This window comes from Anabrus simplex, chromosome 8 (assembly GCF_040414725.1).
Source record: "Anabrus simplex isolate iqAnaSimp1 chromosome 8, ASM4041472v1, whole genome shotgun sequence".
Classification (NCBI taxonomy): Eukaryota; Metazoa; Arthropoda; class Insecta; order Orthoptera; family Tettigoniidae; genus Anabrus; species Anabrus simplex.
In genome coordinates, this window is record NC_090272.1 from 120,425,187 (window position 1) to 120,448,648 (window position 23,462).

The following is a 23,462-nucleotide window of genomic DNA, read 5'->3' on the forward strand; positions in this document are numbered from 1 at the left end:
GATGAAATTGTGAGGAGAGATCCATGTGATGAGGAGGAAGAGGAAGACAACCCCAAAAATGATTGTGATCGACAGAGCTTGATGAAGGGAATGGTTGAATTCCAGAAAAATGTTTGGTTGAATAAATAATTTTCTTTCATTAATAAGTGTATTGACAAGGCTGATTCAAATATAACTATTTTAAATATTTCTGTACTACAGAGCTTGACTCTTCAGTAAGCAACGAACATGGCACGTAGCCTTCAAGATTTTCTTGTGTCACAAAGTGATGTGCCAGAATCTGTTTTAACACGTTGAGTGCCAAGCGACCCCATTTGGGTACGTGAGAGTAGTCAAGTTTTTGAACTTCACGTCCCCATATGGGGTCGTACGTTCGTTCTAAATCGAGAACTGTGCGAACCCATTTGGGAGCGCAGTAAGTATGTGTTTTGAAGCTGTATAAAGTCCCTTCCTACCATCTGTTGGTCGTCTATTTAAGTACGTGCATCGTCCATCTTCCATTCCTGAATTCCTGATTTGGCGCGACCCCATATGGGTACGTCAAGAATGTTTTGTAGGATGACAAGGTCATTGTCTATCTCGCGCACGGATTGTTTATGTAAGTGTGCAGTGCGGTGAGTTTCATTTTCCTTTTTAAATTGTTACGAGTAAATCGAGCAGTAAAAGACTTAGTGCAGATAGTCTGGACGATATATCGAGCAAGTCGGACAATGATGATGTAGACGAAGTATACAGTTAGTGATTTTGAACCCAGTACAGAATAACCATCGATCTCGCACGTTCATCCACACTGATGATCTACTGTCTTCAGCATACACATCACCACTGTACTCCGGGTTTCCAAGCCAGCTGTTGCAACAATTATGACTGTCTTCAACAATATACAGTAGTCACTGGTTTCCCATTTTGCACAATCATCGCTGCTAGGTTCTCTTACTCAAATTAAAAGTTATACAAACAAAATTATATACTTGTTCAGTATTCTGTAACTACTAATTGTCCTTATAATAATATTATTCTGTTACATCCTAATTTACCAAATTCACATGATTTTCACTACTTTATATAACTACATTCTATACGAAAATTTCCTAACCTAAAATCAGAAGATCACCATTTACAAACATTTCATGGCCTAAAATGGGGGATCGTACATTTTTAGGGCTCTAATATGAACAACCTAACACATCCCTCATAATCAACAGCATATAACGCGTCCCTGCAAAGGAAAAGGTAAGTATGACCGAGCGTCGGGGCAGTAACTACTGTAGAAATACGACCCCATATGGGTGTACGTGTACAGTTCGTAATGACCAAGACGACCCCATACGGGGTCGCAATATTTTACCTAATATATATAATAAGTTAACCTAATATATCATAAATACATCCTCATTTCAGCGATCATTTGCTTTGTTAAGCCTGTGAACGTTTTGGCACCAGAGAGTAACTTGATGTTATTAGCTCACTGCACTAGACGGCAATCCTTTGAAAATCGGTCTGGCACTCAACGTGTTAAATTCATGTGTGGTGGTTGGTGATCTGTTCAGAAGAAAATCACATACTTTTTCAAAAAATGAGGTTCTGGAACAATGTGTAGACTTGCTGGTACAATGTAAAAATAGATTTCCTGAAAACATCTGTCAATACTGTAACTGATAATGGTATTTTGAAGTTATATAGATCCTGAAATGGATATAACAGGGCAGATGACCTCATAGTTCCACCTTTAAAAACAACAATAACTAACGGGTATAATACTAGGTGAGTTCTTAAGAACTGACTTATTTCAGTATAACAAATTAATTTCAGAGGTCCCCAAAATTTTGTTATACTGGTATTTTTATTTTACTGTATAGTGTAATAATAAATCTTCGTGTTATTGATATGAAATATCTACCTAGGTATACTATTGTTATTCTTGCAATACCTCAACTCTAATTACAGTATCCATTTCACTTGGCAGATCTACTTGTAGTTCTGTCACTTTCCTTGCCACTGACCACCACCTCTGTGATGGCAGAAGAGATACTTCTGTAAACATCAAACCCAACAACCATCTACATCTAATGAATCTAATGAACAACCTGGAAAACATCCACATCGTTCTTGATAAATTAGAAAACGGTGAAGAGAATCTTAACAAATACAAGCAAAAAAACATCTTATACGAGAATATTAGTAAATACTTGGAATGGATAGACATAAAACAGGCTAGACGAACAAGAGATATAACCAAACACGACATCGCAGAAGCACAGCCCAATCTCCCTCCTCCCTCATATGTTATTTTAGATGACGACAAAACTCTACTTCCCTTCTCTCCAGAGCTTTGCATGAACAGTCAGACTGTGTCACATCGTTACTTCACCAGGTCGCACTCAAAGACAGACCCTCTAGACAACGCAGATTAAACATCTTTTCCAAACAAGAACGAGATGCAAGATGTCCTGTTCTGATGACCTCCATTTTTTAATAAAGGAGTCTCCAAAGAACTTTTATTCGTGCTTATTGTCCTAATGTTTTTTCTTCTCAATTTCTTTCTTTATACAGCTAAAGAGGACCACTAAGTGGTCGAAACATGTCCTGTAAGTGTTAATTTATATTCAATTTTGCCTGAGGCAATAATAAAGTATCACCGAGCTCGATAGCTGCAGTCGCTTAAGTGCGGCCAGTATCCAGTATTCGGGAGACAGTAGGTTCGAACCCCACTGTCGGCAGCCCTGAAGATTGTTTTCCGTGGTTTCCTATTTTCACACCAGGCAAATGCTGGGGCTGTACCTTAATTAAGACCACGGCCACTTCCTTCCCACTCCCAGCCCTTCCCTGTCCTATCGTCGCCATAAGACCTATCTGTGTCGGTGCGACGTAAAGCAACTAGCACAAAAAAAAAAAAAAAAGTATCGATTAGATGGTTATTTATACTTACTTACTTGACATTTTCATTAGTCAATGAGAACAGAATAACTTACCTGTTGAAGTTGATATCTGGGAATGAAGCATATTCCGAGCCTTGTTTTGCAGTGTTGCGTCGAGGGAATGTACATAACAGAGCATTGGCAAGCAAGCTAGCAATCTGTAACTGGCTCAAACTAATTGAATGGTTCATATGCTGTCGTAGCAGTGGAATGGGATGATTTACAAGAATAGGTAACTGCAGTGCAAGTTGAATTATACTTGGGAGCAGTTCGTTGAAGAAACATCTCACTTCTGGAGGTTCCAGAACCTGCAAATTAGGAAATAAAATCTATAAGGAAAAACGGTCAAAAAAAGAGTAGAAAAGGATAAAATGCCTACATGTTTTACTTCAATCCTCCCCCTTCATTTTTCTCAACATCTTTATTATCTGATGGCCAGACAGGCATAATTTTTGAAAATGAGACAAAGTCTCTCATAGTGCATTGGCACTGCGCACTGCCGGTGGCTCCAAGTAACCTATGCAGTGGCCTCCATTGTATGCACTAGCCATGAGTCCTGGAAGGTGTGCTATTTACCAACTGATGAGCCCAACTTAGCACAATGGGGCGAAACGCTGGCAACCAGGAATGAGTTAGCTGGAAAATTTATAATGTCCAATCATGGACCAACCATATTCATCATCATCATCATCATCATCATTTCTTCGCTCCAGCAAGGCGGGTGCAGTGGTGTACGAGCCTCCTCCAGTTTGGTACTGTAAATTTACTCATTTGGAACAAATATTTCAGGTTCCCTATGAGAATCAATATCTTTATCAGTCCTATAGATGGTTCTGTGAAATCATGTTATCACCAGAACTTAAGTTGTTGCTCCATGTTGTTTCTAGGGTAATAGGCGAGAAACATAAATCCATCTCATGATATTCAGTATTTCAAAAAGTCCTTTATTTGACTCAAATAGTAATTTATTCGCAAAATACAATGCCGCATGTGTTTTATTTAACTGCATTTGCCAGTAGATGGCTGTGTGCGTCTATGAATAGTGTCCGCATGATCCACTGATCTTTCAATGCCATGTTTCATCGACTGGCACAGGAGTGTGCTGTCCATGCACAATGCTGGCCATTTCATTACACCCACACACAGTGCCACTGTACAAGTAAATGAGTATTCCCTCAGACGGTGGTTTTGTTTGTGGTTCCTTCAGTGTAAACAACTAACTTCGCTTGCTTATCTCATAGTCTGCACCTAACAGAAACATAATTATTGATTATGTTTGTCATTTTTAGTGGTCACAAGCACACTTAAATGGTTGCATATTTTCGTCTTCGAACTGAATGAACTGCCGTTATTCGGTAAATTAGACTGCAGAGCACGTCGATTGATAGCCATTTTATTCCACAGCACTACTGTGGTACATTTTAGTCACAGTGGCATTATGGCACATTTCATTGTTTCTATGTATCATAAGCACCATTGCATTAAATTTGGAGTGCAGTGACGGAAGGACGTATTATCGATAACTGGATATTCTGTGTTCCTATCCTATACGATCTCCACTTTCTTTTCATGGTTACCTATTCCTGACCGAATATCTTGCTACCTAGCAGAAAGCCAATTATTATTCTATTCAAACGCTGAAAAAAAAAAAAAACCACACACACACAGTTTTTTCTTTTCTTTTGTGAAATGTGTTCTGTTCCTAGGAGAGGACCCTCAAGAAGGTAAGAAGTCCTTTGGCTCGGAACACTATTCACAACAAAATTTCCGTTGAATTATGCAGGGAAGGGTTATTAAATTAAATCTGTATGTACTGCCAAGCACATTTCGCTGCAGAAATGGTAAATGTACATTTTAATTTATGTTGCCACAATGGTTTGGTTTATTTTCCACACCCTCAAGTAAATGACATACTTAAAGATAAGATGCTATATTATAATGAGTTCATAAACCATTTAAGGCAGTATAATAATACAATGTCCGTTGCATCCTTCTCTGCAAACTGTAGCTACATTCCAAGATTAGGTCCTTAATGTTTTAAGATTCAAGGTATGATTCATAGATACATTGCGACTTACTGCTTACTGAAAATTGCAGAGCATTATACAGCCAGATTTATGTGATAGATTCAAGTCTTGCGAACAGAATTCATTGTGAAAATTCTATTAAATCCTCCTTTAATCCAGAGACAACCGAAAGATTCTCCAACGGTTTGCTAAATAACCCATACGCTACATCATATCATAATGCTGGCAAAGCAATTAGACAAGAAATAAGTTTGCAGCTATTGCTGTGGCAAGCCACTAGTACTTACATATTTGGTAAAAATATATCATGATAAATCAAGCACACTGTGCATGAAGTAACAAAAGTTAAAAAGACTTTTCATGATTTACATAAAAGATTAGTAACAGTACTTTTCTAGGCAATTAAGCAGTACAGTATACTGAAAAACTGAACACACGAGTGGCAAAGTGTTATTCTTTCCACTGGCATGAGATACAGCTTTTAGGCATTATTTCAATTTATTTTAAATAAAATGTTTACTAACAAGAATATGTACATATTATAGTACAATCTTGTTGCTTGGGATCAAAAACTGGACTTTGAATAATGTGATTTTGAATTAACCATCATCATCAACTGGATCAGTTTCCAACCACAGCTGAATCTCCTTGGAACATAAGCCTTTCCATCCTTTTCTGTCCATTCACCACTTCCCTTCTGTCAATGACATCCATTTCACTCCTCTTGCCTCGATGCTCACACCTTTCAGCCAGCTGTCCCTTGGTCTTCCTTTAGGTGAATCCCGAATCTCAAATAATCTCTCACCTATAATGTAACAGAATTATTTTAATCCTATAACACACAAAGGGACACAGTTAACACTTTCACTGTTGCCTTCATTAAGCCCAAGGAGCTGATATGTTTTTCTTTTCTATTAGTTAGAAGGTAGTTGATGGTAGATTCAATATTACAAATGATTTTTTTTACATGTGCACATGAACAATATAGTATCCAAGGTGTGTTGATGCGTGTCTTATTAATACAGCATATTTACATTGCACTGTAACAAATGATTAACATATTGTTATGTAATAATCGTTTACGCCAAACATTTTCCTTAGTAACTGTTTTTCTGATGCAGTAGTGAATATTATTGAAGTCATTTGTATCATGTATAGCACTAATGGTAAATTGTAAAGCAGATTCTAAGCAAACTGCAGGATTTTTAGGAAACTGAGTACAATAACAAAGAGTCAGTTCTTTTTTCCATTTTGCGGTGCAATTTACATTGCTTTTTCACTAATTTATTTTTTGCATTTACATTTTGTGTTGGAATTTGAAGGACCAGTGGCATTGTCATTGCATATTCATCCATTATTACACCACATTTGAAAGCAACAGGTTATGAACCAATAACGCGAACACGTAATTCGAACCTCAATCTGAGTGCCGTTAGAGAAGAACAAAAGCCCAATCATAGTGTCGAACAGTAAAGACAAGCAAATCTGGATCATATACAATGACACACATGCACATCAATGGCATGTAATGCAGAAATGACAAGACGCATATGCGTCAGCCAACGTGTAGAAAACAAGACATAAAACAGCTGCATAATGCAGCAGAAAGAACCCTGTTTTCACAATGCGATCAGTAACTAAATAAATGCAATAAAAATATTAGGTTAAGTTTATTTTAGTGTACGTCACTATGTGTACGAGTGTCATTATAAGTCAGTATGTTGAAAGGGTCAAAAGTGGCAACAACCGAGGCGAAATTTGTAACTTTGTATGTACGATCAAAATTGGAATACCATGAAAACTTAAGTTTCTATTTTGTTTTAAGTGTTATGTTAGTTTTCTTAGAAATGTTACTCCTTATTTGAGATCTCGACCATAAAAGTTCACATTCCACTTCTTTTAGGTCCTTCCACTTCCATCAACATAATTTCTTTTAGTGTCATGATTTGTACTTTGATTTTAAAATTAATTAGTTTTCCCTTTCTTTTATTTGTTATTTTATTCTTGATAACCGGGTTCAAAAGTTACAATGGTAGCAGAGCACGGTAAAACGGGAGTGTACCAGACAAAATGTCCAATCTACGACAGACCATAGTCAAAAGCAATGTCATAACATACCTGCCAACATTCAAAAAGAGAAATCCAGAAGATCCTAAAGAGGAAAAATGTTAACAACACACGCATGTGTCGCAAAGTCTTGAGACATAGTGAAAAAGGACGGCAAGAGCGGGAGATTAGAAACAACACTAATACAAGTCAAATATATGTTATGATCACCCCTGAAATTAAATACTTACACAAAGTTACATCTTGATGAGTGCTCATCTGTTTTCACTTAACACTGGGAACAGTTCACAGAGTATACACAAACAGTGTTTTACTGCGCTTTAAACTTGTGGGTTACAATATGATTGTCACCATCAAAATTAAACTAAACATTTACACTTATTTACAAAATTCTGTCAAGTTCACAGTATGCAGGCTATTATCCATCACAGGCTGGAGGGGACAGATGGAGATGAGCTGCTTTCTTTGCTTTCTTCAGAAATTCTGGAGGAAAACTACTCAAGTAACATGGACCAGTAATTCTGGTTTTCAAAACAGAAATAGAATCCAGAATTTCACTTGACCTAAACTGATTTTGGTTTTTTTTCACCAAGCTGCACACACTTTCACACTCAGCATTGCTGTGCGGTAGAGTCAGAATAGAAAGCATTAGCCTGGACATCCTATCATACTTAGGAACACCATCAGCTCCACGAATGTTCATCAAGCAAGCTAATTTGTTGTCATTTGTCAGATTCTCACTCTTAACAGTAGCACAGTCATCAATCTGAAGAGCTACAAATTGATTCTGAAGTACACTTATCGCATCCTCAACCAACTTGCTGCCCTTCCTCGGCAGCAATGATGGAAATCTTTCTATAAAGAATTGTACAGAATAAAACTGGGGGTACCGGGCAAGTTGGCCATGCGGTTAGGAACACGCAGCTGTGAGCTCACATCCGGGAGATAGTCGGCTCGAATCCCACTGTCTGCAGCCCTGAAGATGGTTTTCCGTGGTTTCCCATTTTCACACCAGGCAAATGCTGGGGCTATACCATAATTAAGGCCACGACCGCTTCCTTCCCATTCCTAGGCATTTCCTGTTTCATCGTCACCGTAATACCTATCTGTGTCGGTGCGAAGTAAAGCAAAATAGCAATAATAATAATAATAATAATAATAATAATAATAATAATAATAATAATAATAAAACTGGACATCTTCAATTTTTGAAACATCTGCAACCTTTGCATGTTTCAGTACTTCATCATTGAGAGGGAACTTGTTAATAATATGATCACATGCTGTCCAGAAGTAACCCCTGGCAGACGAAAAGAATGTTGATTTATCTTTATCATTAAGTTTCTTCACCAAGGTCATTGTCTCAACGCCAATGACTAGCTCATCATTGTCTCTCTGATTATCAATAAAATGGTATGGAACTTTTAATAAAAGGGAACTTTCGATCACTTTTGGCTTAACAAATCTGGAAAGCAGCTGCTTTAACAGGTTCGTCATTAATTCTACTAGTTTATGAATATGAAGGGAAGCACTCTGAACCGTAGAACTGAGATTCTCAAATGAAGGAAAGCACAGTATGCCTTATTTAAGCCTGATGACAGCACCATAAAAAATAAAAAAAAGTCTTCACGATTTTGAATAATGTTCTTATTCTTTAGCACAGGAGTGTCAGATTTTGAGACACATGCAAATCTTTTTGGATAGACTAATTCTGACGACTCAATAGCTTTCCTCTTTTCAGGGTCTTTGGAACTACCAGGCTTGGCTTTTGGGATCGTAAATGATGTTAAGCTAGTAGCTGATGCACACTGAGCATTAAGAAGCGCCTCATCTTTAAAGAAACCAAGTAGTGGAGCTCATTGCTCTAATATCCTCTGGAGACACCTTCCTAATGATAGCCATCTTGTGCAAACATGTTTCAGTATCTTCTTCGTTTCTTTGTTGTGAAGTTCTTGAAATTTCCTAAGGCGATCCTTCCTCTTACAACTGTTTTCTAAATAATGGAAGATGTTGCTTGATGCTTGTTGTTTTAAGGGGCCTAACATCGAAGGTCATCGGCCCAATGGAAGATGTTGACTAATAGTTCATCAACTTTAACAGGCAAATTGCTTGCACCTTTCTCAGCAGTCAAGTTAATCAAATGGCATGAGCAACCCAGTACGAAGACACATGACAGTGATTCCCTTAAAACAACAGCAACTCCATTATTCTTTCCAATCATGACTGGAGCATTGTCGGAAGAGAACGCTACACAATTTTGAATTGGTATTTTGTATCACTCTAACTGTGAAATTACCAATATTACCAATATTTCGTCCCGTTGAATCACCCACCAAGGCTGGGACAGACAACACTGAGTTAACTACTGTATCTTTTCCTGCTTGCCACAAAACAGGTGATGACAACAGGGTAAAGCTTAGCTTTACTATTATTGCTCCCATCTGCAGCTAAAGAAAATGGTTCACGCTGCATGTAAACGAGTTCACTTCTTGAATCCATAACCATTTCTTGGAAAATGTGTGTGGTTTTCATACGATCACAGCCATATTTTTTTGCAGTGTCTGAACCTGGAAATATTTTCCTAAGCAGAGCACCAGCATGATCGGAAGCAGCTAACGGGATATTATGGTCAATTAAAAATGAAGTGAACAAGCATTCCGCTCTTACTATATCAAGGTTGGCTTCAGAAGAGGTAAAATCTAATTAATTTTCTGACTGCCATCCTTAAATTTTGTATTGGAGACATGTTGAACAGATTTAATGTCATTTACTAACTCTGTTCTTCATCCATGAGAAACGTTTATATCACACGACCACATGGAACAGAATGAGAAAGTTTTGCCCTTCCGTGATCGTATAAAACAAGGAAATTCAGCAGAATATGCCTCCTTAAAAGATTGATAATATCGTTTCTTACATGAACACATTACGAACACTGCTAAAAATACTAAATCACTAACAAATTCGTCACACAATTCCACAGTTTCCTATCTTACGCAGTTACTAAAGTTGTTATATATAAATTCACTTTTCACTGATTTCTTTTCTTCAAAATCACAGCCTGCTACTTGTTTGGGAACATCTAAGTGAATGAAGTATTAGTTGAGATCGAACAGGTGACAAAAGCAGGAAGATAATCGGTAATGTGATTATCGATAGATTTTCCAGTCGAATTTCAAACACTGCATCTCGTATTACCAGCTACTATCGAAAGTCAAACAAATCCGATTTGACTAGGGAAAGCAAAAACAAGCGCGGATATTCAACGTTGTTCATCCGTACAATCGTAAAACACACTAAAAATCCATTTTACGGAAAAACCACAATACTTGGCACTTCCAGCGGAAAGCAAACATGTAAGGAAATGGGAAATAGCTTGGCAGATTTACACATACAATTTACCATGCAAGATTCACCTAGTTAATTTCTATTAATCAATCCTATTAAAAATCTTCATATTTCTACTGGAATCTTTGTCCTTGATGAACTTCTTGAACCAATGTATCATGGCGCAACCAGATGTATGAAGCAGGAAAGCTTGCACACGTGTGGGCTACAGCGTTTCTCACAAGTACAATGAACGATCTTGAAATGCACAAGGATGTACAACAAAAAAGGAAGTGAATTAACTTAATGTTTAATACCTGGTATAATAGGAGAACTTGGTATTCAGAAAGGGAAGAGGCAAGTGCTGATTAAAAAAAAAATTATTTCAGGGATGGTTGTACTGAAATTTAACGAATTTGTATTAATCTTGTTTCATTAAGAATTGAAGGCATTTTTCACCTAAGGTCTACAATCTATGCAATGTGGTGCTGGTAAAACCAGATGAGCTCTATAGAGAAACCGAAGTAATAGGTGGTATTAGTGATTACACAGCTGTTTTTGTTGTAGTTAAAAATAAAAGTGAAAGAAAGGAAGGTATAAAAATGATGACTATTGGGCAGTACCATATGGCTGATAAAACGGGCATGAGGGAGTTTTTAAAAAGTAACTATGATCGGTGGAAAATGGTAAATAAGAATGTAAACAGACTCTGGGATGGGTTTAAAGAAATTGTTGAGGAATGTGAAAATAGGATTGTACCTTTAAAGGTGGTAAGGATGGTAAAGATCCACTATATTATAACAGAGAAGTAAAGAGGAGGTGCAGGTTGAAAAGAAATACAGTAGAAGTCCGCTATAGCGAGTACGGCATATAACGAGAACTCTGTTATAGCGACGACTTTTTTCTGTCCCTTCGAAAATCCTATATTTTACTGTGTATCGTCCTTCGGTTACAACGAGAACCCTGTCACTGACGCATCCGTTATTACGAGCGATAAAGCGCGCACGATTTTTTCCGTTACCGATATTTATACACCCCAGCGATGATATTGCATGCGATCGATTACCTTCGGCATCGTTTCCTCACTATGTGCACTAGCGATTTCTCTCGTCGACATTCGAAGGCGATGTCAGAGTCGATTAATAATACCCATTGACAGCTGTTTCGTAAAGAAAATTCGAAATGAAAGAAAACATATTTTCGTAATAAATGCGTACACAACGTGTCCGATAATGGTTGTTAACTCGTTAAAAATTAGGGCTGATTAAACGACCGCTTACTTTTGAGGCCAAATACTGCAATTAAGTAAGAATGGGATACACCTCGAGATATGGCAGAGTGCTTAATTGATTTCAGAGGTTAGTTTATATTTTGTCTCGTCTGGTTAAATTACGGAAAGGCTATTATGAAAATTTATAGCGAGAAAGTTATAATTTCTCTACTGGCGCTTGAAGTGTGTTTTCATCATACGTATAGTACGGTTAAGTTAGGATACGTGACGCTGTTTGAATAAGAAAACTGAAACGTTTGCAACAAAATGCGATCGATCATCTTCGGTACGGTATAGTTTTCTCACTTTGTGCATTTGCGAGCTCTCTCGTTGACATTCAAAGGTGATGTTGGAGTTGATTAATAATACCCATCGACTGCTGTTCTCTAGAGAAAATTCGAAATGAAAGAGGATAACACGTTTTCGTAATAAATGCGTAAATAACGTGGCCGATAGCAGCTGTCAACTCGTTAAAAGTAAAGACTGAAGTAAACGATATCTCAATTTTAATGTTATTACGGAAATTAATTACGAATGTGATACATCTCAAGATATGGCAGAGTACATCACTGATTTCAGAGGATATTTCATATCTTCTCGCGTCTAGTTACGGCAATTTACATGTAAATTTTTCGCGAGGAGGTTATTTCTCTACATGCGTTTCAAATATGTTTTCATGATACATATACGGTTAGGTAAGATGACGCTGTCTGAAGAAGAAAGCTGAGGTGTTTGCCACAAAAATCTCTGGAGTGATACCGTATTTCTCCGAATCCAAGACCTTTTTCCTCAGAATCTCATGCAAAAACACAAGGGTTGTTGCATTCGCGGCCTAACAGTAACTTAATGGATACCACTGACAACTACCGCAGTATCCATGCTGCTTCTTTTCACACGCGCACAGAACTCGTTGACAATAAACGACCGCCTCTTTACTGTACATCGCTAGCCGCGACAACCGGTTGTACAGTGCCTGAGTTTTTCTCAAATCTGCAGAACGGCATCAAAACATGTGACCCTTCGAATTCTTAGAAAAGCCATGGCTACTCAGTGGCAGAGTTATAACGCGTCTATTGTACTCGACGCATAGTAAAATTAATGTTTATAGACAGCAGGAATATTTTCGTGAGTCGTATTGTAAAGATACGTGAAAAAGGTACTGCCGGCAAATTTTCAACGGGTTCTAGTCGATATGATGATGCCAATTTTAAGTTAATGGTCATTAAACACTCAGAAATGTAGAATAATTGTGTAGCCGCAAGAAAATACGGCATAGGCCTAACCAAAGCCAATATTTGATGTCAGTGTGAATACAAAGAGCTAAAAAAATGCGTACTGTACAAAAAATGCATTAGTGCTCCGCAACAAGGACGCTTTAAAGAAGTCGAAGATGAAATTGTGAGGTGTATGCACGAAAAACGCAAGGGCGAAATGGCCATACCATGGCGATATAAACTCGTTCGCTGACTTTCAACGTCCGTGATTAGGCCTATATATCGCTAGCCGCTGAATTTGCCCGAACCCGGCAAGCGAGACGTCCGTGTAGCGGTAGCCGGTTATATTTGACGCTGCGTAAAAGTAACAGTTTTATAGACAGCAAGAATAATTTCCTGATGGATCATTGTATGGTAGAGATGCATGGAATAGGTATTGCCGGAAAATTTTCAACGGGTTCTATTCGGTATTATGATGCCAATGTTAAGTTAATGGTCCTTAAACCCGCGGAAATGAAGAATAATTATGCACCCGCAAAAAAAAAAAAAAGACGAAAGTCAATGCTCGGCGTCTAAAAATGCGTAGGCCTACAGTACAACAAGGCATTCATATGATTTTACAAAGTTCTTTTTGAGCCTGATTTAAATTTTGTGAAGGAAAGAGTGGGGTTCATCTTGGATTGGGAGAAATACGGTACTATATTTTATTCAGAATGAAATTAAACATTCTTTCACGTAGTATCGGATTACGAAAAATAACAAACAAGTAAGCCGTTGTGTGGATATCATCTGCGGAAACGCAAGTTTTGAACAAACTGATTACCGTTTCATACCGATTTTAATGTGCATGGGGGGTTTTCCGACTTTTATTCAAAAATCGGATATAACGACAATCCGTTATTGCGAGCAAATTTTTCGCTGTTATGAATTCTCGCTATAACGGACTTCTACTGTAGTTAGAAATGGCTGTGAAAGTAAGGAGAAATTGAATTTAGCAAAGAAGTCAGCTATGGATAACATGATGGCAAGCATAATTGGTTGTCATACAAATGTTAATGAAAAATGGAAAGATATGTATAGGTATTTTAAGGCAGAAACAGATTCCAAGCAGGACATTCCAGGAATCGTTAATGAACAAGGGGAGTGTGTATGCGAGGATCTTCAAAAGGCAGAAGTATTCAATCAGCAATATGTAAAGATTGTTGGTTACAAGGATAATGTCCAGATAGAGGAGGTGACTAATACTAAAGAAGTATTAACATTTACATTTACCTATGATAACAATGACATTTACAGTAAGATACAAAAGTCGAAAACTAGAAAAGCGGCTGGAATTGATAAGATTTCTGGGGATATACTACAGGCAATGGGTTGGGATATAGTACCATATCTAAAGTACTTATTTGATGTTGTTTGCAAGAAGGAGCTATACCAAATGAATGGAGAGTTGCTATAGTAGCCTCTGTGTATAAAGGAAAGGGTGATAGACATAAAGTTGAAAATTACAGGCCAGTCAGTTTGACATGCATTGCAAGTAAGTTTTGGGAAAGCATTCTTTCTGATTATATTAGACATGTTTGTGAAATTAATAACTGGTTTGACAGAAGGCAGTTTGGGTTTAGGACAGGTTATTCCACTGAAGCTCAACTTGTAGGATTCCAGCAAGATATAGCAGATATCCTGGATTCAGGAGGTCAAATGGACTGTATTGCGATTGACCTATCTAAAGCATTTGATAGGGTACATCATGGGAGACTAGCCTACTGGCAAAAATGAGTGCACTTGGACTAGAAAAAAGAGTGACTGAATGGGTGGCTATGTTTCTAGAATATAGAACTCAGAGAATTAGGCAAAGCCTTTGGACTAGAAAAAAGAGTGACTGAATGGGTGGCTATGTTTCTAGAATATAGAACTCAGAGAATTAGGCAAAGCCTATAATAATTAACAGGGGAATTCCTCAAGGCAGTATTATTGGACCTTTATGTTTTCTTATATACAATCAATGATACGTGTAAAGAAGTGGAATCATAGATAAAGCTGTTTGCAGATGGTGTTATTCTGTACAGAGTAATAAATAAGTTACAAGATTGTGAGCAACTGCAAAATGACCTTGATAATGTTGTGAGATGGACAACAGCCAATGGTATGATGATAAACGGGGTTAAAAGTCAAGTTGTGAGTTTCACAAATAGGAAAAGTCCTCTCAGTTTTAATTACTTCATTGATGGGTTGAAAGTTCATTTTGGGGATCATTGTAAGTACCTGGGTGTTAAAATAAGGAAAGATTTTCATTGGGGTGATCACATGAATATGATTGTTAATAAAGGGTACAAATCTCTGCACATGGTTATGAGGGTATTTAGGAGTTCTAGTAAGGATGTAAAGGAGAGGGCATATAAGTCTCTGGTAAGACCCCAACGAGAGTATGGTCACAGTCTTAATACATACAGCTGCGAAGCTCTGATGATTCGCTAGACTCGCTTCTAGGGAAACGTACTTTAAAGGTAAATATAAAGTCGCCTGGGTAGTAGCCCAGTTGCTATGGTAACAATTACGTCACTGTCTCTGCTGGCAAAAACCCCTTCACCCCATGCCTCACCGGGCATGTGGATTCTTCTGATCTCTGAACAATACCATTTGTATGCAATGCAGAATACAATGAACATGTTTCTATTTCCTAGAAGTACCTGGTAGGTTATGTTTTATCTGATCCTCGAAGTACCTGATAATTTACTCTTCAGGTAACTGAGATTTATGCTACATAGCAATATCCAGAAGTCATCGAATGGAAATAGTATTTTACATGGCAAGTAAGTTATCTGCTCCTATACAAGTATATGGCAGAACTAGACATCAGAGGGATAAAGTGATTAACTCCATGCTAGGCTGCCTTTGTCCCCCGGAATTAAACTAGTAGTAATTTCTGTTCAAGGCTAGGTGAACCTCAGGGTACTGTGTTTCATCAGAAGTAGAAACCAAACTTCTAATTTTCTGAACTTCCTGACCAGAATTCAAAACCACATTCTTCCGAATAAAACGCGCATCGATTCTCAATCTATCAGGCCAGATGAAGAATAACTGACTCATTATATTTACATATTCACTTACCTCTGAAAAGAAACTATGTAATCCTTTAAAGTCCCAGCGATTAGTATACTTAGTGTTGTAAGACAATATTGCAGTCTCCAATTGAAGACTCGTCGTGATGTTCTTGTTCAGTGCTCGTTTGACCAAATCCCAGCGACACTGTAGGTTAGTTTTACCACCATTCTGAGGAAAAAGCATAGTTTAGTAAGCTTATCAGATAACATTAAAATTTTAAAAATAATATCCATACACAGAATGATTGAAACAACAGAAATCTTCAAGAATAATGAATTAACATTGCAAATGAAACTTTTGAACCAAAACATAGTTATCTTAATGGTAATTTTTGGCTGTGAAACACTGACACTGCACTGTTGCAATAAAACCAAAATTTCAACACTTTCACCAGCAGAAATTGAGATCCATAATGAAAATTGAGTGAAAGTGAAAGAACTACATGACCAATCTCGCAGTTCTTGAGAAAGTGTGTAGCAATAGTAGAGAACCCTCAATACGATTCATGGCTTAGATAAACATTAGGGGTGTATACACTGATTGAACACTGCAACCACTCGAGAGGGGCGACATCATGAGCATTGTTTGCAACTGGTTCAGACGGTGTGAACACAGATCGCCAAGAAAGAAGTCTTAGCCGTGGTGTGGGCCATGGGCAAATTCAGAGGCTACTTGGAGGGAAGGAAGTTCCAGCTCTACACCAATAACGCTGCTCTCAAATGGTTGAACTCGGTCCCTGGCTCAAAATCTAAATTGATGCGATGGGCTCTGTCAATCGCAGAATTTTATTCTGATGTGTGTCACGTCCCAGGACTGACGAACATAGGAGCAGAAAGCCTATCTAGGCACCCGGCGATGGAACCTGAAGCTAGGAGCACCACTGTCGAGAGGGAGTTCCCACAAAAACACCAGAGTGAGCCTAAGGAACCTGTCCTTATGATCATCAAGAAGTAACTTGAGCTGGGAGTGATCAAAAAGTGGCAGGAACAAGACAAGTCCTGTAGGACCATGACGCAGTGGATTAGGAGACAGAACACCGATAGTCGACTTGTCCTGAGGGAATTCAAGATGTGCTACAAGAACTTCCGGGTTGACGGAGGACTCTTTGATGTACCGGTTGCACCTCTCTGACACGCCTGCAGTAGTGGTGATCCCCAGACAGCACACAACGGACATCCTCGAGAAGTTCCATGACAGCACGGAAACCGGACATCCAGGAGGCGAGGAAACATATCAGTCTATCCGACGAAGATTCTTCGGGGTCAACATGCCGAAAGACATCCTGGACTGCGTGAAGGGGTGCTACATCTGTGCCTGCACCAAGGAGAGCAACAGGAAGGCAGATTCCAGCCAACAAGGAAGACAAACACAATACCCGTGGGAGGCCATAGCCCTGGACTTGAAGGGTCCTTACCCTAGAATACCACGGGGTAAAACAGGACTCCTAGTAATCATTGACCTCTTCCCAAGATGGACTGAGGCCTTTATTACAGAATTTAAAATAGACATTTTCAAATCATAAATGAATAAAATCTATTAAATTAGTCACTATATGAAAAAATTTTAGCTAAAATTTTTGAAAATGTCTATTTTAAATTCTGTAATAAAGGACATAGTAAGCAAGTAAAAAGTTGAGACACAAAGAAATATTTTAACAATTTCAAGATTTATATATAATTGTACTGTTGATAAGTATATTTGTACCAATGTACCAAGTCCAAAGATTACTGATGTTTTGGCACCGCTGAAGAAGAGAGTAGTTAGCTCTCGAAATATGTACGGTAATTAGGTATAATAAAATATGTAAAGTACTGACAAGGCGGGAAAGTGTTCTATAGAAATTTGAACGCCTCTTAAGACGTTTAACGTCGGACACACTTCTATGAGCAAGGCTCCAGATAAGGTCATTGTCAGAGGCCTTAATCAAGTCCCTATGAAAGGTAACTCCTTGGGAGGAGTTGAGGGACTTGTGGCTCTCAATCTTAACTGGTACTGGCCCAAACATTGTGGCTTCCAATAACTTTTTACTCTACACGAGCGTACTAGTCTTAATGAGTACGCTAGCATCCCGCCATTTCCTCATTTCATCAACTCCACCAACAAGACCTTCCACAGCATTGCTTATCAGCAATCAGGAACGGCTTCTCTTGAAGAAAGTTCTGTCCATCGATACTGGTCGCAACCAGAAATCGTGGCAGACACTCTTCAGAAACTTTCTTGCTAAGACAGGTCAACATGATTGAAATGTTTACGTTTCCTAACTGAACAATTAAAGGTAAGAGTTTTAAGACCTGCAGCCTTCAGAGAATCAAAACCAAACTCAAAACCCATGCATAGTCCCACAAGTACCCGGGATATAAAAGGTCGACCTTCGACAAAGCCTTGACGTACCAAAAGCAAGGCTATATACTCCAGAGGTCGCCCGGTATCTGGAGGGGGGTCGCTAAGAACTACTCTCTCAATAGCCATGCATCACCTCGCCATGACACGAAACCTGTGACTGGGGAGGGTCGCTAAGAACTACTCTCCCAGTAGCCATGCATCACCTCGCCACGACCCGAAACTTGTGATTGGGTGAGGGGTAAACCTCCGTAGAACTTTATTACCCGAGGCAGAGAGGTTGGCTACACAGGAAGAGGAATGAAATTTTAAAAGGTGAGAATAGGAGGGTAGAAATAGTAATGAAGAATAAAGAGCACAGACACCTCTCAGGCAACTCGGGAGACACCTTCTTTGTCTGGCCCTATACCGAGGCATTGGGTAACCCTGAGCTGGCACAGCCCACGGGATCAACAAGCACACAAGCCTCACACTGACGTCCAGGTCATGGTATCCCTAGAGGGGGTCCAGCACGTGATACAACTGGTGTACAACTTAAACGTCAAAGTGCAGTTATCACATTTGGCAAGGAAATAATAGCCTCTGCACAGATTAACAAGGTAGGAAGACAAGGCTGCCTTCTCTCATCCGGATTATTTAACACATTGATTGCCAAGTGACCCCATTTGGGTATATGAGACTAGTCAAGTTTTTGAACTTCACATCTCCATATGGAGTCTTACGTTTGTTCAAAATTGAGAACTGTGTGAACCCATTTGGGTGCGCAGTAAGCGTGTGTTTCAAAGCTGTATAAAGTCTCTTCCTGCCATCTGTTGGCCGTTTATTTATGCACATGCATAGTCCACCTTTCATTCGTCAATTCCTGTTTTGGCACGACCTCATATGGGTACGTCAAGAGTGCTCTGTAGGGTGACAAAGTCAATGTTCATCTCGTGCACTGATTGTTTATGGAAGTGTGCAGTGCTGCAAGTTTCCCTTTTCTTTAAGTCACTACGAGATGAGCAAATTGAGCAGTAGAAGACTTAGTGCAGATAGTCTGGACGATACATTGAACAAGTCGGACAATGATGATGTAGATGAAGTATATAGTTACGATGATTTTGAACCCAATATGGAGCAAATATCAATCTTGCACATCCGTCCACATTGACGAATTACAATCTTCAGCATACACTTCCCCAATGTACTCCAGGTTTAAAGCCACCTGTTGCTACACTTTTGACCGACTTCAACTGTCTTCAGCGAAAGTCACTGGTTTCCCATCTTGCACAATCATCATTGCTAGGTTCTCTTACCCAAATTAAAAGTTATACAAACATAATTATATACATACTCAATAAGCCCTAATTACAAATTCTTATAATATTATGCTCTTACATATTAATTTACCAAATTCACATGATTTTCACCATTTCATATAGCAAAATTTTATACGAAAATTTCTTAGCCTTACATTGGGAGACAGTCATTTACAAACACTTCCTAACCTAAAATCGGGGATTGTACTTGGGTACGGCTCCATTATGAACAAACTAAACGTCTCTCATAATCAATGAAATATAATGCGTCGCTGCAAAGGAAAAGTTAAGTATGGCCAAGCGCTGGGACATTAACTACTGTATAAATGCGACCCCATATGGCGTGCGTATATGTACACAATTCGTAAGGACCAATACGACCCCGTACGGGGTCGCAATATTTGACCTAATATACATAACAAGTTAACTTAATATATCATAAATATATCCTCATTTCAGGGATCAACTGCTTGGTTAAGCCTGTGAAAGTTTTGGCACCAGGGAGTAACTCGATATTATTAGCCCACGGCACTAGACGGAAATCCCATAAATTTCGGCCTGGCATTCAACGTGTTCATGTCATTGCTAAACATAAATAAATGTCCCTGAATGAGCCCAGTGTCAAGAGTGCTGATAAATGAGAAAGCCTATGGAATTAAAATCAATATCAGTAAACAGAATTAATAGTGTTCAGCAAGAATACGAACCACTTACACGTGCATGGAGATAGCAAGCCAGAAGACAGTTAACTCAATTCAAATACCTTGGCTAGACTACTACAGAAAATTTGCGATGCCATTATTTTATTAACAAGATAATATATTAGAAAATACCTGGAACATTTCAGTTTTCTTTTCCAAGCATTTTCTAATATATTCCATTATTAGTAAAAATGTTCTCTCTTCTAAATATTTTCTAGTGTTTTCCTTATCTGTATTAGTTTTGACAAACTGGAAAACTCAGTTTAATATACAGGACTCTATTATCTATGGCAAAGCAAGCATTCTGTGAAACTCCAGCCTATATAAATAGATTATGAAGACTTGTTTGGTAGGTTACGTTGTACTTACCCAAAACCTGGGCACTCCATGACAAAGACATCAAGAGGCTGAAAGCTTTCAAGAAGTAGTGATAGTGTTGAATATTAAAAAAGAAGCAAAACGAGGAGAATAACTATCGCTGAGGTGTTGGACAATGTGCAAGAGAGGAGGCAACTGCTGAATCAGATTAGGACAGCTCACATGGATAGGCCACACACTTCAGCCTTTAGCACAGCAATCATGACTGGAAAGAATGATACCAAGAATAGCCTTCGTGAAGACGTTCCTTAAGAACACAAGACTACCAAGATGAAGAGGCAAAACATGCTGCTGAAGACCAAGCCAAATGGAGGAGATTTATCATAAGGGCAAATCAGCCACATGACTGAATACCTCATGAAACGATGATGCCAAAATTGAAAGAGAAAAGAAAAAAGTTTTAAACAGTATTTAAGCCATGAGTAGACAGTTGCATTATTTTGCTTCATAAGTCTTACAAAATCTGCAGGTAGGAGCTAAATAGGCACTGAAAATGTATACTAAAATTATTTCAAACCCTCTGCCTCTCTACTCTCAAATTCATTAGTTTTAAAAAGAAAACAACCAAGAGACTTACCGCAGTAACAGGATATAAACTCTGAGATGAAAATGGCATTCGAACATGGTCATTGTCCCAGGCATCAGACCGAGATGGTAAAGAGCTCTGGGGCGAATCAGATGCCACCTTAATGAACACATTTCACACGTATTAGAAAATAGAGATCATTTCCTCACAAATACCTCAAATAAATAATTGGGAAGTCTTTGTACACAAACCTGACACAACACAGCATGAGATCTGGATGACTTGACTGGGGGCAGCTGAGGGAAGATCGAATTCCCTCGTAACTCTGCCAAGCTCACTCCTCTCCATGGACAACCTTCACTACTTCCACTTTGTTTCTGCTCATCCACAATGACACTTTCTTCCAACCAGCCAGACAAAAAAAAAAAAAAAAAAGCTATTACACTTCCATTACCATTACTCCTGATCTAGACAATATAATCCATTGAAAATATTATCAATTATATACACAATAATTGATACACATTGAGCATGCTGAGCACTCAGTATTTCAGAACCTCATACATTGACAATTATAGTAACATTCACACTCTCAACAGTCATGCTAGCAAAGTATTCTATGTAACAAAGATCCTATACATGTCCTCATCTTTCCATATCTGACGCGATTATCACTTGTTTCTTGCTCATCATAACTTTTACTGACCCACTGGGCTCCTTTTCTTCTTGTGTATCTGAACTGTGTTCCAAATCCTTTACCACTGGTATTCATCTTTATCCACTTTTCTCTTCCTGCGTGTATCTGTCTCTCACAAATCTGACATCAAATGAAAATGTGTCAACAGGAATAAGTTCTTTGGGGGCTGAAAATAAATGGATGTAGATGATCATGAGGACAGAGCCCATCTAGATGCAGACCACAATGTACACAGATGCAGATTTTCCTAGCCCTTTTGTATTCTCATGCTCGTTCTTGTTTCCACTTTCTGTGGCCTGTCATTGTGTTTATCTTATTCATGTTCTCATCTTCTAACATCTAATAAACCAGAATAACAGACATGATATTTTTTGGGGTTTATGCCATGTGCAACAGTACTGATCAGTTGTGGTTCACTTCTGAGGAAGTAGAGTGAAGTTTTTGTGAAACTAAGTTTTTCTGTAGTTTGTCTCATTTCCCATCACATAAAAAAAGTTAGTAACCATAATAAAGTTGTTGAGGTATGAAATGTTTAAGGGGAAAAATAATAACACTTAAACTTCCAAAGATTTAGGAAGGAAATCTGGAAAAATAACAAACTCACACAAAATCACTGTGTACATATTATATGTACACCTTTGGACACAAAGCTTGATCAGCCTCTAAATGTAGTCTGTCATTTTCATGGTAGAGCCATCTTCAAAACAGGAAATCATTAACATGCTTCATTTTAACATATCTGTCATGCAACCAGATGGCCATTATTAATTATATTTTAACAATAAATATTACATACATTTTGTTGTTCTATAAATATTCTTGTGTTTGTAAATTCTCACGTACACATTTTCCAGTCATTCATGCAAGTTCTAAAATAAAACAAATGTTATGTCAAATACTGTACATCCCAGGTACACTTCTAATTATTAACAATTAGAGAGCCTATCTATTTGAAAACAGTTGTGTAATAATTTAATAATCGTATGGCCTCAGCTACTGTGTGCAGACATTTCGATTTGACACCATCTGGCTGTCTGCTCGTCAATTTCGACGTTCCGTTTTACTCTAGGCCCACTAGATGGCAGACAGAGTAAACCGGATCTCTCTTGGGCGTCTATGGCTGAGATTTAATTAATTTTGTCAGGTAAATACCAAATGTATCACCAGAGATCTTTTACATGCCGACATCGTATGACATGGAGTATCAAATGGACTTTTTTCCGCCCTTCAAAAATCCGACTACCTCTGCCGGGTTTGAACTCGCTATCTTGGGATCCAGAGGCCGACACTCTACCACGGATCCACAGAGGCAGCTAACAGTGGTGTAAGATGTGGAGATTTTCCTTGTCCTATTGTGTTTTTATGTTCGGCCTTATGTCCTCTTTCTGTTGCTCCCTCTTCAACACTGGTTTTTTTTGTTTTTTTTGTTTGTTCGTACCTCTCTATATGTCTAGATTTGACACTTGTTTGTTCTTCTCCAGTAATTACATTATGCCATTGGGATCCTTTAGTCCTTTTGTGTTTGTCTTGTGTTCCTAATCTTTCACCAACCACATTTATATATTTTTTCCCTTTTCCTGTACTTACCCTGCTTTCT

At 38.3% G+C, this 23,462-nt stretch overlaps 1 protein-coding gene across 5 annotated transcripts in view; it reads right to left on the reverse strand.

Moving 5' to 3' along the window:
- LOC136878870 (poly(ADP-ribose) glycohydrolase) overlaps positions 1-23,462 on the reverse strand; it is a 171,689-nt gene that overhangs the window by 131,637 nt on the left and 16,590 nt on the right. For all 5 annotated transcript variants that reach the window (XM_068228816.1, XM_068228817.1, XM_068228818.1 and 2 more), the window contains 4 exons: positions 21,420-21,568; positions 21,220-21,327; positions 15,932-16,093; positions 2,973-3,226 (listed from right to left, as the gene is read on the reverse strand). In XM_068228816.1, the coding sequence (XP_068084917.1) occupies positions 2,973-3,226; positions 15,932-16,093; positions 21,220-21,327; positions 21,420-21,568 (673 nt within the window). The remainder of the gene's footprint in view (positions 1-2,972; positions 3,227-15,931; positions 16,094-21,219; positions 21,328-21,419; positions 21,569-23,462) is intronic.